The following is a 13,982-nucleotide window of genomic DNA, read 5'->3' on the forward strand; positions in this document are numbered from 1 at the left end:
GATTATTGATGATGCCTCTGTTCCAGAGAACAAATTGTGAACTCTAGTACTTTGCAATGAAGCATGATTGGTAAACACAGTCTTGTATTTCAACAAGTCACCTTCTTTCCTCCTTAAAACGGCCATAAGTTGTGGTGAATTGAACCAATTCTCTGTGTCCATTTCATTCTCATAAAGGTCGGGGGAAGAAGCGCGCGTCTGACGGCAGCAAAAACTCCTCCGCAGACAGCTCGCAGATTGATGAGGCGCAGGACAGCGAAAACACAGAGGCTGACAAGACACAGGCTGACAAGACACAGGCCGAGAAGGTAGAGCACTAATGCCAAGAGGTTACAGTAGATGTGAATACTCTTCTGCATGCTGCACACTGTAGCCATATTTATTCTAATGACACACAACCTCAATGCAAAAGTCCAAGCCCACCTACTATGTTTTTCCATGCCCTGTATGAGCAGCTTATCCACACTTCATCAGCTCTATTGTACTCAGAATCATGCAAATAAACTACAAGTATTAGAATGAAAAGTGTAATCAAGTGTGAGCATAGAGACTTGTGCCTATCATGGAATTTCCTATACGTTAAGAAGTTGTTATAGGATCCCACTTTCCTCTGTGGCCTCCTCATGCTCTATATGTTCTCTCCCCTGCATGGCTACCATACTGTTGCCGGGCGTGATCATTAACTCTCACTGATACTCTTTTCTTTCTTTGCCTTCTGAAACCTACAGTCCTACGTTTATTACAGATAAACCATAACGACAAGTACCAGAATACAAAATGAAATCCAAGAGTGGATTACATCCACAACCTTCTTTCTCTCTTGCACACCAGTGATGTGCATGCGGTAGGGCTCCCAGCAGCACATACCATAATTATTAGAAAGCTTCTTTATCCTGGCCCACAGTATGCATATGTGAAGCAGAGGTGAGTCATCCACTGAGTCTCCACTCTGCCCACTGTGGGAACCAGCATCACAGAACTGAGATATCCACAAAAGTCTTAAAATTTACTATAATCTGACTTGCAGCATGCCGTCCTGTATAGCTGCACTAGAGGGCAAAGCACCTATGTTCCGACATGCGGTTGATGTTGGGATCTTATTTCTAAGTAGCTCGTAACACAACACAACTACAAGTCTGGTATTGAGTTGAAGAAAGTCCCTCTTTCTGGTTACAGTTGATGGAAATAACTTGCCTGGTCCAGAGATTTGCTCTACTTTCATGCGAGCAGTTTCAAATCCCAGAGGGACCAATTTTGCTTTTAATCAAAATATTTAGAGTGTCTGAGTATAGTATACTGGTGTTCTTAATTGCTGGAAAACAATTCACTTAACAACGTGGTATACAAATACATCCTGTTTCATTCGTATTTCCAAAGCAGGTATACACACCTTTTTAGAATGTGGTTTAAACGTTTTAATAGGCCTTAGAGCTTATGCAAACATCTTACTCTCCTTCTGTATGTTATATAAGAAGAGTTTTAGGTTAGATGGTAATATACCAGTGAGCGAATGCCAAAGAAAACTATCTAAGCTTTCATGCTATGAAATCTCCAAACCCCTGCCTTCTCCTTGTTGCAGTAATTACAGCTATCTGATTCTGATACTGTATGGGACTTTCAGCATGTTCCCTATGATGAAGACAATGATGAGGAGTCAGGAGATTTGCTCTTCACTTGCTAAACTGTCGTTGATCTATAATTAGATTTACAAAATGCTAGTAGATTTGACACATCTCTTAAGACTGAAATAACTCTCCATTTGGCCACTCTGCCTTAGATGTTGCCTCTTTTGCAGTTGTAATTCGCAGAGCCACAGTTTCTTATTGTAGAGACTTAAGCAAATTTGTTCACATAAATGTAACCTTTTCTTACTTCGAAGTGTAGATTTCCTTTTGTTTCGATGTGATCCAATGAACAGCTGTCCCTTGAGGTTGCCGACTTCTGTTCTTAATTATGATTACTTTAGCATGGCACATCAGTGAGCTGCAGCTACTTAAGACATAACTCTAAAGAAAAGCATGTTCCGCAATGAGTGCTGCAAATCACGCATTTTAAACAACTAGCATCTTGCCGGTATCTATTAAAAGCAGATAGCGAAGAGGATGATGACTAATTATCAGTCTGGTGAATAGAAGACCCTTTACAAAAAACAGAATTGTAGGGCTTTATCTACAAAAGGGTTTTTGCGGTTGCAGAGCCAGTGATTGTCAGAAGTGAATGCAAAGTCACAATTTATCAAAGGTACATAACGAGTTGCAAATACCTTTGCCATTTGCAACATACACTTTGCGACTCACTACAAATTGTTTTTTAATGGGTGTGTGTAAGAAACCCGGTTATTGACAGAGGTGAGTGAAAACCCTACTCAAGCAACAACCACAATCCTTGTCAGGGTGAACCACAAAAGTCACTAAAAGCAGAAAAACAGTAATAAAGTGAAAACACAACACACACAGAAATCCCAAATCAATTTAGAAAAAAATAGAGTACATTTTAATAAATTAAATGAGACTAAAATGCAAAAATCTAACTGGTAGAACTGGAGATATCGAGTTTTAAAGTTTTAGGTAGGTATATCGCCTGAAAACACATAGGGCCAGATGTAGCAGAGGATTTTTCCCATTCTGTGTCAGTGGGAAAATGTGTCCGTACATATGGCCCATAGTGCCACTCAATCAGCTGGTCATGCTAGACTGGGGGAAAGTCACAAGTTCAGGCCAGGTTATTCATGCTGAAAAAGTTACCTTCTCAAAGTCTGACATGAAGAGCACAGGTCAGGATTTCTCCTTTTCTTGTAGAGGAGTGCACTCTGATGCCAGCCAAAGGCCCAAGACCTGGACATGCACCTCTTGGGGTCAGGTACTCACTCTAGCAGAGGCCAGCAGGTCTCAGGGTGGTCTAGTTGCAGGTCCAGGCTAGTTCAGTTACAGGGAGTCCTCAACCCGTGGAGTCCCTGTAGCTCAGACCAAGTCAGCCAACCAAGCCTTGGAGTCACCCAGGTAAGCCTGGGATGAAGGGCTCAGGTCCGGTCTTCCTTCTCAGAAAGTAGGGCAGGCCCTAAGCAGCAGGGCAGTTCTCTGTTGAACAAGACAATGCGTCTGCAATGTCCTCCGGTCCAGGAGTGTAATGAAGAGTGGCTCATGAGATCCAATATTGATACCTGGTGCCATCCTTTGAAGTGGGGGAATTTTCTAGGCTACCCCCCCATCTAATTCTGGAAAGTTCTTCCATTCCCCTACCAAGAGGTGCAGGGTGACAAAATATTAGTGCCAGGTTCATGTGTGGGTGCTCAAGGCAAGCCCTTTGTAATGTACGTAGGGCAGTGAACTGTTCCACCTGCAGTCATCTTTATAGAATGGGCCATCCTATAATTGTTTAGCCTCTCTATTGTTCCCAGTGTGGGCTCACTTTACTTTCTTATTGGGAGAGCATTAACAGGCACATGAAGCTGGAAACTCCTTTAAGGTCTTAGAAGCTGTTGAGCAGGAAAATTTAACATTTCTAAAGATGGCATTTTCAAACCTATAATCTAAAATCTAACTTAACAAAAAAGAGGATTTTAAATTAAAACATGACATTTCTACCTGTTCCCAATCAAAAGTTAGCAATTATTAAATGTAATATGGTAACCCAATGTTACCCAGTGGAAGATATAGGGGTTGTAATAGTGAAAACAAATTTAGGGGGTTTTCACTATCAGGACATGTAAAACTTAAACCCACGTTCTACTTTTTAGCTACAGCACACCCTGGCATATGAGCCGTTAGGGCCTCCCTTAGGGATGGCTTGCATGTATTAAAAAGGAAGGCTTAGGCCTGGCATAGGGTTTATTTTGCGTGTCGAATAGGCAGTTTAAAACTGCACTGCAGACTGCTTTGGAAGGCCTGATACATGGTTTGAAGTGCTAATATAGTGCGGGGCACCATCAGTGCTTCAGGCTCACTAGTAGCATATAATTAGCAGGGCCTGGGTACCATGTAGTACCATATACTAGGGATTTACAAGTAAATAAAATGTGTCAATCAGATGCAGGCCAGTTTTACCAGGTTTTAAGGAGCGAGCGTAAACACTTTAACACTGGTTAGCAGTGGTATAGTGCACAGAGTCCTAAAGCCAGCAAAAGCAAACATTCAGAAAAGCAGGTGGGGTGAATGCAAAATGTTTTGCAGGGACCCTGCAGAGAGGGCCAAACCTTGCAGTGTATTATGCAGAAATCCCTCCCAAGCAGCTGTTCACAATAGAAACTCTGATTGGTTACCCATACTTACTCTGCAGTTGCTTCCATGTGAAAAGCAGAAGCTATCCATGAGTGACAGCTTCCAATGTGTTTATTTGCTGTAACAGGCTTCTGTAATCTTATTTGATAGAGCAATACAAATAATAGACATTGTCCTGTTCGGCACTACCTACGTCACATCATTGTCTTTATTGTGACGTAAGCGCTGAATGTACATGTATCATAAAAATGTATTGCTCAATCAAACGAGATTCTAGAACGCCTATTTGAACCAATAAACACACTTAACTACACACACATATATATAATATTCTATCAGTTATCAAAAACAGAGACTGCTTTTATTCTTACTACTCAGTATGCTCCCGAAAAACCTTAAACATAAAACAAATATGACATAAAATACTAACGAGAAACCGGCTTTGAGAAAAGGTTAAACACCAGACAGAGAGATGAGATGCAATCAATACAAACTTGGCACAGATAGTACTTATGACACTACAAAGAGTGTCGACCAGAAAGAGTATCTGCCATCAGTAAGTAACTTGTTTTCTTTTGGTTAATCTTGAGTTTTTAATTTCCTGTATTGTGAAAACCAGATACACTTAATAAATGCCTCAGCGTAAAGAACATTTTTTAACAGTGTTTCTCCTTTAAATGACCCGTTGAAGTTAGAGTTTTTGTATTGTCATGTGGTCTGCCTTTTGGTATATGTAATACTAGGTTTCTTTACAGGAAGAAGAAAATGGAAAGCCCACTGTGAGTCTGCATAGTTACCGGGCACACTTCAGAGAGTTGAGTCTTGAGGTATTCACCATTCTCGGTTGTGGACTTCTTACAAAGTCTGTGCTGGATACAGAGATGCACACAAAGGTGAGAAGATAGCTTATACTTAAACTAAATATATTTGTTTGGTAGCACCATGCGGGAGGATGGTGTTTTCTATGTGTCGCAAAAATTGAGATTCAAACTGCATATTACTTTCACGGTTAATATAGTTCATTAGGGAATTCAAACTCTTGGTTACGAGTTTCTCATATTATAGGGAAGTATTTATTGGAGTTGTCTTCCTGGAAGACTTACAAAATATGCTTTCTTGTTGTTTTTTTTTTTTATACCAGAATTCACAAAACAAAAAAGCCAAAGGTAACCGTCAGGTCCTGTGACAGTAATATGTGATGTATTACTCAGGTAGCTCCACCTTCCAGTCTGATTACTTGTTGCCTGGAGGAGTCCTTTTCCCTTAATATCACTCCATTGTCCTTTTTAGTCTGGAGTTGCTTTCCTGTGCACTGGAACGTGGTTGAGTTACTACTTTGCAAAAAGAACAACTTTTTTAGGCCCTTCTGAAGATGACTGTTGAATTGAACTTTAAAAGGATTGCGCAAAACAGTTTGTTAAATACCAAGGATGACTTTATTGGTACCAGAGAATTCACTAACAAATAGGCCAAGGTGCATCAACTTGCCCTCCATTGTTTCAACTCACTATAACCTGTACATTCTAGATAACAACCTTATTTATATTCTAGTGACTCCTCTGTACTGGGCCTCTCGCGGCTGCTCTTTGGGTGGTGTTTCCTTAAAAATATATCCTTTGCCCATGGACCTAACTTCACCAGTATTGGACTACAATTAGGTGCATCATTTCAGAATCCTTTTGCGGTGACACTGCACATATATTTAGTGTAAAGAAACAACTCTTGAATGATTTTTCCCTTAGAAAAGTTTCTCAAATTCTATTAGCGTTTGAATGGTAGTAGGAGATTCTCGGAGATGCCATTTTGATCCAAACTTCAGAAATGCCAGCATGTATTCCACAATAGCTGCCCTTTTTTACCAATCTAATTTTCCTAAGCATAACATAATCACATGCTTGCAATTTGCTCATTTTGATAATCTGTGTCCGATTGTACTATGAATTGTACTTTATCTGATGTTTTGCAACTCACCATAGACTTCACATCCACTCTCTTCTGAGCGTACATTTTTTGCCATCATGGATTCAAGTTTTCAAACAGTGCCACCCCCTTCACAAAGCGTGATCTGGTTCTATGGGCCTAAGGTGTTTCTCTCAGAACACACAGTGGCATCCTGAATTGTATTGTCATTTCCACTGAAGCCTTCACTAACCTATTTATAATATTGGCATTTGATTTCCCGGGGGTCGGTTTGGAGCTGCCCTACGGTGTGTAATTGCCAGGTCACTGAGGACACAAACTGCACTTCTTTGTGTGTCTCTATAATCTTTCATGTGTAATTCCTCCCTCAAAAATTCTAGCACTGTATTGAAAGTAACAGATCTCACACTCTTGGCAGCAGTCCACTTTGGCATATACAAAATAACATACCTTTGTGAATGTTTCAAGAAATCAGAAGGATGTACAGTGTCCATGCTTACCTTGAGCCATGGTTCTCTAGCATTTCCACTAAAGACGTTAATCTCACTTGCAGTTTTCCACAGTTTTCACATCATGGTTACTGCATACTGTAATTTACAACCCCTTTCACCATCTGATCCATCTTGGCTACCAGTAAGGCTCCTTAAGACTTACCTTATTTAAGTTCCTAACAAAGGGCCCGATTTAGATGTCGGCAGTGGGGAATATTGTTGGAAAGTAGCACCTTTATGGCATAGTTACCCCTCACCCCTTTTTGCCTGGTGTCAGTGTGTTTAGACTGCAGTACACTGGAATACTGCTAACCAGGACCCCAGTGTCAGTGCGCTCTCCCATAAACTTACTTGTATGGTAAACTTTACTCTTGACAATTGGCATAATAGTGTGCCCATGTAAGTCCCTAGTACATGGTGCGTAGGTTCTCAGGGCATTGGTACAACAGGGGTCCAAGTGGAGTTATACCAATGTTAGTATAGCCTTCGTGCTCTAATAAAGAATACTTTGTTTTTGCAACACCTGGTGTGGTTCTTTCTTGTGAACATGTAATGACTGGCTATTGTGGAATTGCAAGTGTTTTACACTCCTCCTGGATAAGCTTTAGCTGCTCACCACAGCTACCTCTCAAGAGCTTTTGCTATTTGGACACCTAAACACTATCACTATAGGTTGCCTGGACTGAGTATAAGGTGCCAAACCTCGGCTGTATACCATAAACTGAGCCAGCCTCCTATTGGACCTTTCTCTCAACCGAGACCAACGCTGAGCTGAGCACATGGCCTTCCTTGATGAAATCGCGATGTGCCAGGAGTGTAAAACAAAAATTTTAAAAAGTCAAAAGTCGAAATGTCCAGTCAAAGAGTGACTGCAGGTGTAGCTCTTCTTTGGATCTGTCCAAGGCTGGCGCAGAAAGAAAAGAACGGACATCAGCACACCAGGGTGACCCCCTAAAGAGGTCTTGCAACATCACGCCAACGACTGACGTGGAGCTGACCAAGGTCTCCTGATCCAGACTGATGCATGGGGGAAAATTCCAAGGTAAGGAATCTGCAGCTAGAAGTATCCATCCTAGTTACAGCTTCTGAGGGCACTTGGGGCCTGATCTAGATGTTGGCGGAAGGATTCATCTGTCACAAAATTGATGGATATCCTGTCTGCCATATTAGGATCCCCATTGGATAGAATGGGATAGTAATACGGCAGATGGGATATCCGTCATGTTTTTGACAGAGTATTTGTAGGAGGCTGACTCAGTATATAATGTGAACCTACAGATGAGACACCCTGTACTGAGTCCGGGTAACCCTTAGTGATAGTGTAGGTGGCTCTAAATAACTGAGCTCTCATAATGGTAGCTGTGGAGAGCACCTAAGGGTGTAAAGCAGTTGCAAATACCACACAGGTCAGTCAGTGATCTACACACTGGAAAGAGCCACACCAGTGTTAAAATAATATGTAATATTTATTGTAAAACACACTTTAGTACTAACTTTGGTATATCTCCTAACCGGAGATATGATTATACAAAAATATACTTAGCAACAGATGCGTAAAGGCATAAAATAACATAGGCCCCTAATGGGGGGAGGAGAATGTGAAAATCACTCCAGACACACCCTACCACCCAAGGACCCTAAAGACTGGGGAAGTACTAAAACCCCAAAGGTAAGTAAGTAGGATTCCCCAGGCAACTGTGTGCAGAGTAGTAATCTTTGGTCAGTGTCCGTAGGCTAACATGGGGAAGTGGCAGTTGGAGTTTTCATGTTTTAGGACTCTTCCCAGAGGACCCAGAGAAAAACTGTTGGGACAAGAGAGGTTGGATAGTGCCCCCACCCGTCGATACCCAGAACAGTGGAGTACCTACACCAGGGAGCCCAGATGCATGGGGATGAAGTTGTGTCAGAATCTCCAGTTGAAGTCAGTGGGGACCTCGGTTTTCCAGATGCCCTCGCGACTCGTGGACCAGGTCGGTGGAACCCAGGTGTGGATTCCTGAAGAAGAGGACTTAAGGGAGGGAGTCCAGACCACTCAGAGGTGCCCAAGCGGTGCAGGAGGGCAATGCTCACCCTTCTTGGAGATGCTTTCCTGTAGGACGGTGGACGGAGAAGTGCAGCTGTGGAGTCCAGACGATGCAGGATAGTCACAGGAGTAGTCAACAAGCTGTCCCTCAACACTTGTCTAATGGCAGAGTGGTCAATGGGACCACCAACAAGCCTTGGCAAATGCAGGGAAACAAAGCATGGAGTTTGCAGGATTTGTGCGGACCAGCAAGGTCCAGGCGATCCAACCTTAGCAGATAGGTCAGGGCCAGCCCTCAGTACGCATAAGAAAGAATCAGTGGAGCCCCCGCAGGACCCTCTGGTAGTAGGGATGCCCATGTCACAGGAGCTGCTGGGAGGACGTCGTTCTTGGAGCTGGAGGTCAGGGCCTCTTGGAGCTAGGAGGTCTTCGGTCTGAAGACGCTGTGCACAGGGGTTCCAGTCAAGCAGCTCCAGGGAGGGGCCACAGATTTCCCATTTGCAATGAAAATGGGCCAGACCTGTGAGGAGCCTCAGAAACAACACCTGTGGGGCCTCGAGGAGTCCAAGGGACAGCAGGATACACAAGCTGGTCAAATGTCGTTAAGGGTGTCTACTGATGCAGGGGAGTGACTCCTTCACTCCAAGGGAGATGCCTTCTTGCTTCTTGGATGCAGAGTCCTTGTGATTGTGAAGGATTGTAGGAAAGTACCATCTTGCCTGGCATGTTACCCCCATATTTCACTGTATATATGTTGTTTTAGTCTATGTGTCACTGGGACCCTGCCAGGCAGGGTCCCAGTGCTCATAAGTATGTGCCCTGTATGTGTTCCCTGTGTGATGCATAACTGTCTCCTGAGGCTCTGCTAACCAGAACCTCAGTGGTTATGCTCTCTCTGCTTTCCAAATTTGTCACTAACAGGCTAGTGACTAAATTTACCAATTCACATTGGCATACTGGTACACCCATATAATTCCCTAGTATATGGTACTGAGGTACCCAGGGTATTGGGGTTCCAGGGGATCCCTATGGGCTGCAGCATTTCTTTTGCCACCCATAGGAAGCTCTGACAATTCTTACACAGGCCTGCCACTGCAGCCTGCGTGAAATAACGTCCACGTTATTTCACAGCCATTTACCACTGCACTTAAGTAACTTATAAGTCACCTATATGTCTAACCTTCACCTGGTGAAGGTTGGGTGCAAAGTTACTTAGTGTGTGGGCACCCTGGCACTAGCCAAGGTGCCCCCACATCGTTCAGGGCAAATTCCTCGGACTTTGTGAGTGCGGGGACACATTACACGCGTGCACTGTACATAGGTTACTACCTATGTACAGCATCACATTGGTAACTCCGAACATGGCCATGTAACATGTCTAAGATCATGGAATTGTCAACCCAATGCCATTATGGCATTCGGGGACAATTCCATGATCCCCTGGGTCTCTAGCATAGTACCCGGTACTGCCAAACTGCCTTTCCGGGGTCTCCACTGCAGCTGCTGCTGCTGCCACCCCTCAGACAGGTTTCTGCCCTCTTGGGGTCCAGGCAGCCCTGGCCCAGGAAGGCAGAACAAAGGACTTCCTCTGAGAGAGGGTGTGACACCCTCTCCCTTTGGAAATAGGTGTGAGGGCTGGGGAGGAGTAGCCTCCCCCAGCCTCTGCAAATGCTTTGATGGGCACAAATGGTGCCCATCTCTGCATAAGCCAGTCTACACCGGTTCAGGGATCCCCCAGCCCTGCTCTGGCGCGAAACTGGACAAAGGAAAGGGGAGCGACCACTCCCCTGACCTGCTCCTCCAGTGTGTCCCAGACCTGTGCCATCTTGGAAAAAGAGGTGTTTGTGGCCCACTGGACTTCTCTGAGTGGCCAGTGCCAGCAGGTGACTTCAGAGGCTCCTTCTGATAGGCTCTTACCTCTCTTGGTAGCCAATCCTCCCTCCTTGGTAGCCAATCCTCCCTCCTTGGTAGCCAAACCTCCTTTTCTGGCTATTTAGGGTCTCTGCTTTGGGGAATTCTTCAGATAACGAATGCAAGAGCTCACCAGAGTTTCTCTGCATCTCCCTCTTCACATTCTGCCAAAGGATCGACCGCTGACTGCTCAGGACACCTGCAAAACCGCAACAAAGTAGCAAGACGACTACTAGCAACCTTGTATCGCTTCATCCCGCCGGCTTTCTCAACTGTTTCCAGGTGGTGCGTGCTCTGGGGGTAGCCTGCCTCCTCTCTGCACCAGGAGCTCTGAAGAAATCTCCAGTGGGTCGACGGAATCTTCTCCCCTTCAACCGCAGGCACCAAAAGACTGCGTCACTGGTCCTCTGGGTCCCCTCTAAGCACGACGAGCGTGGTCCCTGGAACTCAGCAACTCTGTCCAAGTGACTCCCACAGTCCAGTGATTCTTCGGTCCAAGTTTGGTGGAGGTAAGTCCTTGCCTCCCCACGCCAGACTGCATTGCTGGGTACCGCGTGATTTGCAGCTGCTCCGGCTCCTGTGCACTCTTCCAGGATTTCCTTCGTGCACAGCCAAGCCTGGGTCCCCGACACTCCTTCCTGCAGTGCACAACCTTCTGAGTTGTCCTCCGGCGTCGTGGGACTCCCTTTTGTGACTTCGGGTGGACTCTGGTTCACTTTTCTTCCAAGTGCCTGTTCAGGTACTTCTGCAGGTGCTGCCTGCTTCTGTGAGGGCTCCCTGAGTTGCTGGGTGCCCCCTCTGTCTCCTCCTCCAAGTGGCGACATCCTGGTCCCTCCTGGGCCACAGCAGCACCCAAAAACCTCTACCACAACCCTTGCAGCTAGCAAGGCTTGTTTGCGGTCTTTCTGCGTGGGAACACTTTTGCAAGCTTCATCGCGACGTAGGACATCCATCCTCCAAAGGAGAAGTTCTAGCTCTCTTCTTTCTTGCATAACTCCAAGCTTCTTCCAACAGGTGGCGATACCTTGCATCCTCAGCTGGCATTTCCTGGGCTCCTGCCCACTCTCAGGGTCTTGGGGTGGGCTATTTTTCTAACCCTCACTGTTTTCTTACAGTCCCAGCGACCCTCTACAAGCTCACATAGGTTTGGGGTCCATTTGTGGTATGCATTCCACTTTTGGAGGATATGGTTTGTGTTGTCCCTATACCTATGTGCTCCTATTGCAATCTACTGTAATTTTACATTGCTTGCATTACTTTTCTTACTATTAGCTGCATAATTTTGGTTTGTGTACATATATCTTGTGTATATAACTTATCCTCATACTGAGGGTACTCACTGAGATACTTTTGGCATATTGTCATAAAAATAAAGTACCTTTATTTGTAGTACTTCTGTGTATTGTGTTTCCTTATGATATTGTGCATATGACACCAGTGGCATAGTAGGAGCTTTACATGTCTCCTAGTTCAGCCTAAGCTGCTTTGCCATAGCTACCTTCTATCAGCCTAAGCTGCTAGAAACACCTCTTCTACACTAATAAGGGATAACTGGACCTGGCACAAGGTGTAAGTACCTCTGGTACCCACTACAGGCCAGGCCAGGCCCCTACAAGAATGCACAGCCACTGATGTTCCAGAAATCTTGCAGGAGCTGGAGAAACAATGTTGCAGTGGGAGCCCTCCCAACTGGATACAGTATTGTTTTAGTTCAAAACACAGACCAGCAGCAGTTCCGACACCAGGAGCAGAAGATGTCTTGTAGAGAGTTGCTTGAAGAGTCTTGCTCAACAAATCTGAGGACCCACCCTCAGGGGAGCCCTTAAGCAACCCTAAAAGGGAGCTGTTCACTCTCTGTAGTGAACCACCTATCAGAGTTGGTCAGGGGCATCATCTATATGGCCTAACAAGTCAGCTGCTCCCAGGGGCCTCTGCCTACCTTGTTTCCAAGATGGCAGAATCAACCGGCCACCTGGCAGAGCTCTGTGCATCTCTTAGGGGAGGAGCTAGGCAGGGGGCTGGTCACTCTCCTGTCCTTTGTGTAGTTTGGAGCCAGAGTGGGAACCGGGGGTTCCTGAACTGGTGCAACCTGGATAATGCAAGGAGGGCACAAAATGTGCCCTTCAAAGCAGTCTGGTGGCGCTCAGAGGGCACCCCACTCCACCCCAGCCCAGAGACACCCATTTCAAAGGGAGAGATGGTCACACCTCTCCCTTGCAGAAAATCATTTGTTCTGCTTTCCCCTGCTTCAGTTAGGCTCATAAGGAGGAAGGCAGAACAGAGACTGGGGTCGACAGCAGCATGGGCTGGCAGCCCGACCCCGTAAATTAAAGAGGCAGGGCCGATTGTGTGGGCGACAGTCTCACACCTAATGTCAGGATGTGAGGTACCCACAACTTGTCTGAAGTCTTACAGCACTAGAGTATATGTCTGGGACTCTACATTTATCTCACATGAGTCTACTCTGCACTCTGACACTGCACCACTCTGCATTACTGCACTCTCTGCCACTCTGTTGTATGCCACTCTACTCCACTGCACTCTATGCTACTCTATCCCATGCCACTCTATGCCACTGCACTCTGCACCATTGCACTCTAAACAACTGCACTGTACGCCACTGCCCTCTACTCTGCACCGCTGTACTCTATGCCACTGCTCTCTGTGCCACTCTGCTCCACTCTACATCACTGCACTGACACTCTACTCTGCAACATTGGACTCTCCACCACTGTACTGTACACCAATCTACTATGTACTACTGCATTCTAGCCACTGCACTCTATGCCACTCTACTCTGCATCACTCCACTCTAAGCGACTGCACTCTACAGCACTATACTCTACTCTGCACCACTCTACACTATTCCACTGCACTCTCTGCCACACAAGTCTTCTCTGCACTCTATGCCACTGCACCACTCTACACTACTGCACTCTCTGCCACTCTATTGCATGCCACTCTACTCCACTCTATGCTACTCTACTCTGTCCCATGCTACTGCTCTCTTAACAACTGCACTGTACCCTGCACCACTAGGCTCTCTGCCACTGCTCCTATGCCACTCTACTCCACTCCACACCACTATGCCACTAACTTTTAGCCATGAACAGCAGCCACTCTGGTGCATAACATGGCTAAAACACACTGGCAAAGCCAATAACTCTTGCGTAGACTAGACCTATTGGCCTTGCCAATGTTTGTTAGTACTATGAGGTACTGAGGCCCCTGAAAGAACTGTGAATGTATAAGTCCTTATTTTAAACATGCATTCGATGCCTTGCCGGGGATAGGGAGCGTAAATAAATACAATTACATCATATATAGGCTGCTACAAAATGCGCAAATACTTTTTGGTTAAATAAAAAATGCTTCTCAAATACAGATTTGAATAATATACAGTTTATACCTAGTATTAAC

The 13,982-nt window shown here is 45.2% G+C and overlaps 1 protein-coding gene across 1 annotated transcript in view; it reads left to right on the forward strand.

Annotated features, from left to right (window-relative positions):
- The window catches only part of FANCD2 (FA complementation group D2), a 1,182,674-nt gene that overhangs the window by 554,159 nt on the left and 614,533 nt on the right, over window positions 1-13,982 (forward strand). The window contains exons 28-29 of the mRNA XM_069206781.1: window positions 178-308; window positions 4,973-5,110. Coding sequence (XP_069062882.1) covers window positions 178-308; window positions 4,973-5,110 — 269 coding nt within the window. The remainder of the gene's footprint in view (window positions 1-177; window positions 309-4,972; window positions 5,111-13,982) is intronic.

This window comes from Pleurodeles waltl, chromosome 9 (genome assembly GCF_031143425.1).
Source record: "Pleurodeles waltl isolate 20211129_DDA chromosome 9, aPleWal1.hap1.20221129, whole genome shotgun sequence".
NCBI classification, from domain to species: Eukaryota; Metazoa; Chordata; class Amphibia; order Caudata; family Salamandridae; genus Pleurodeles; species Pleurodeles waltl.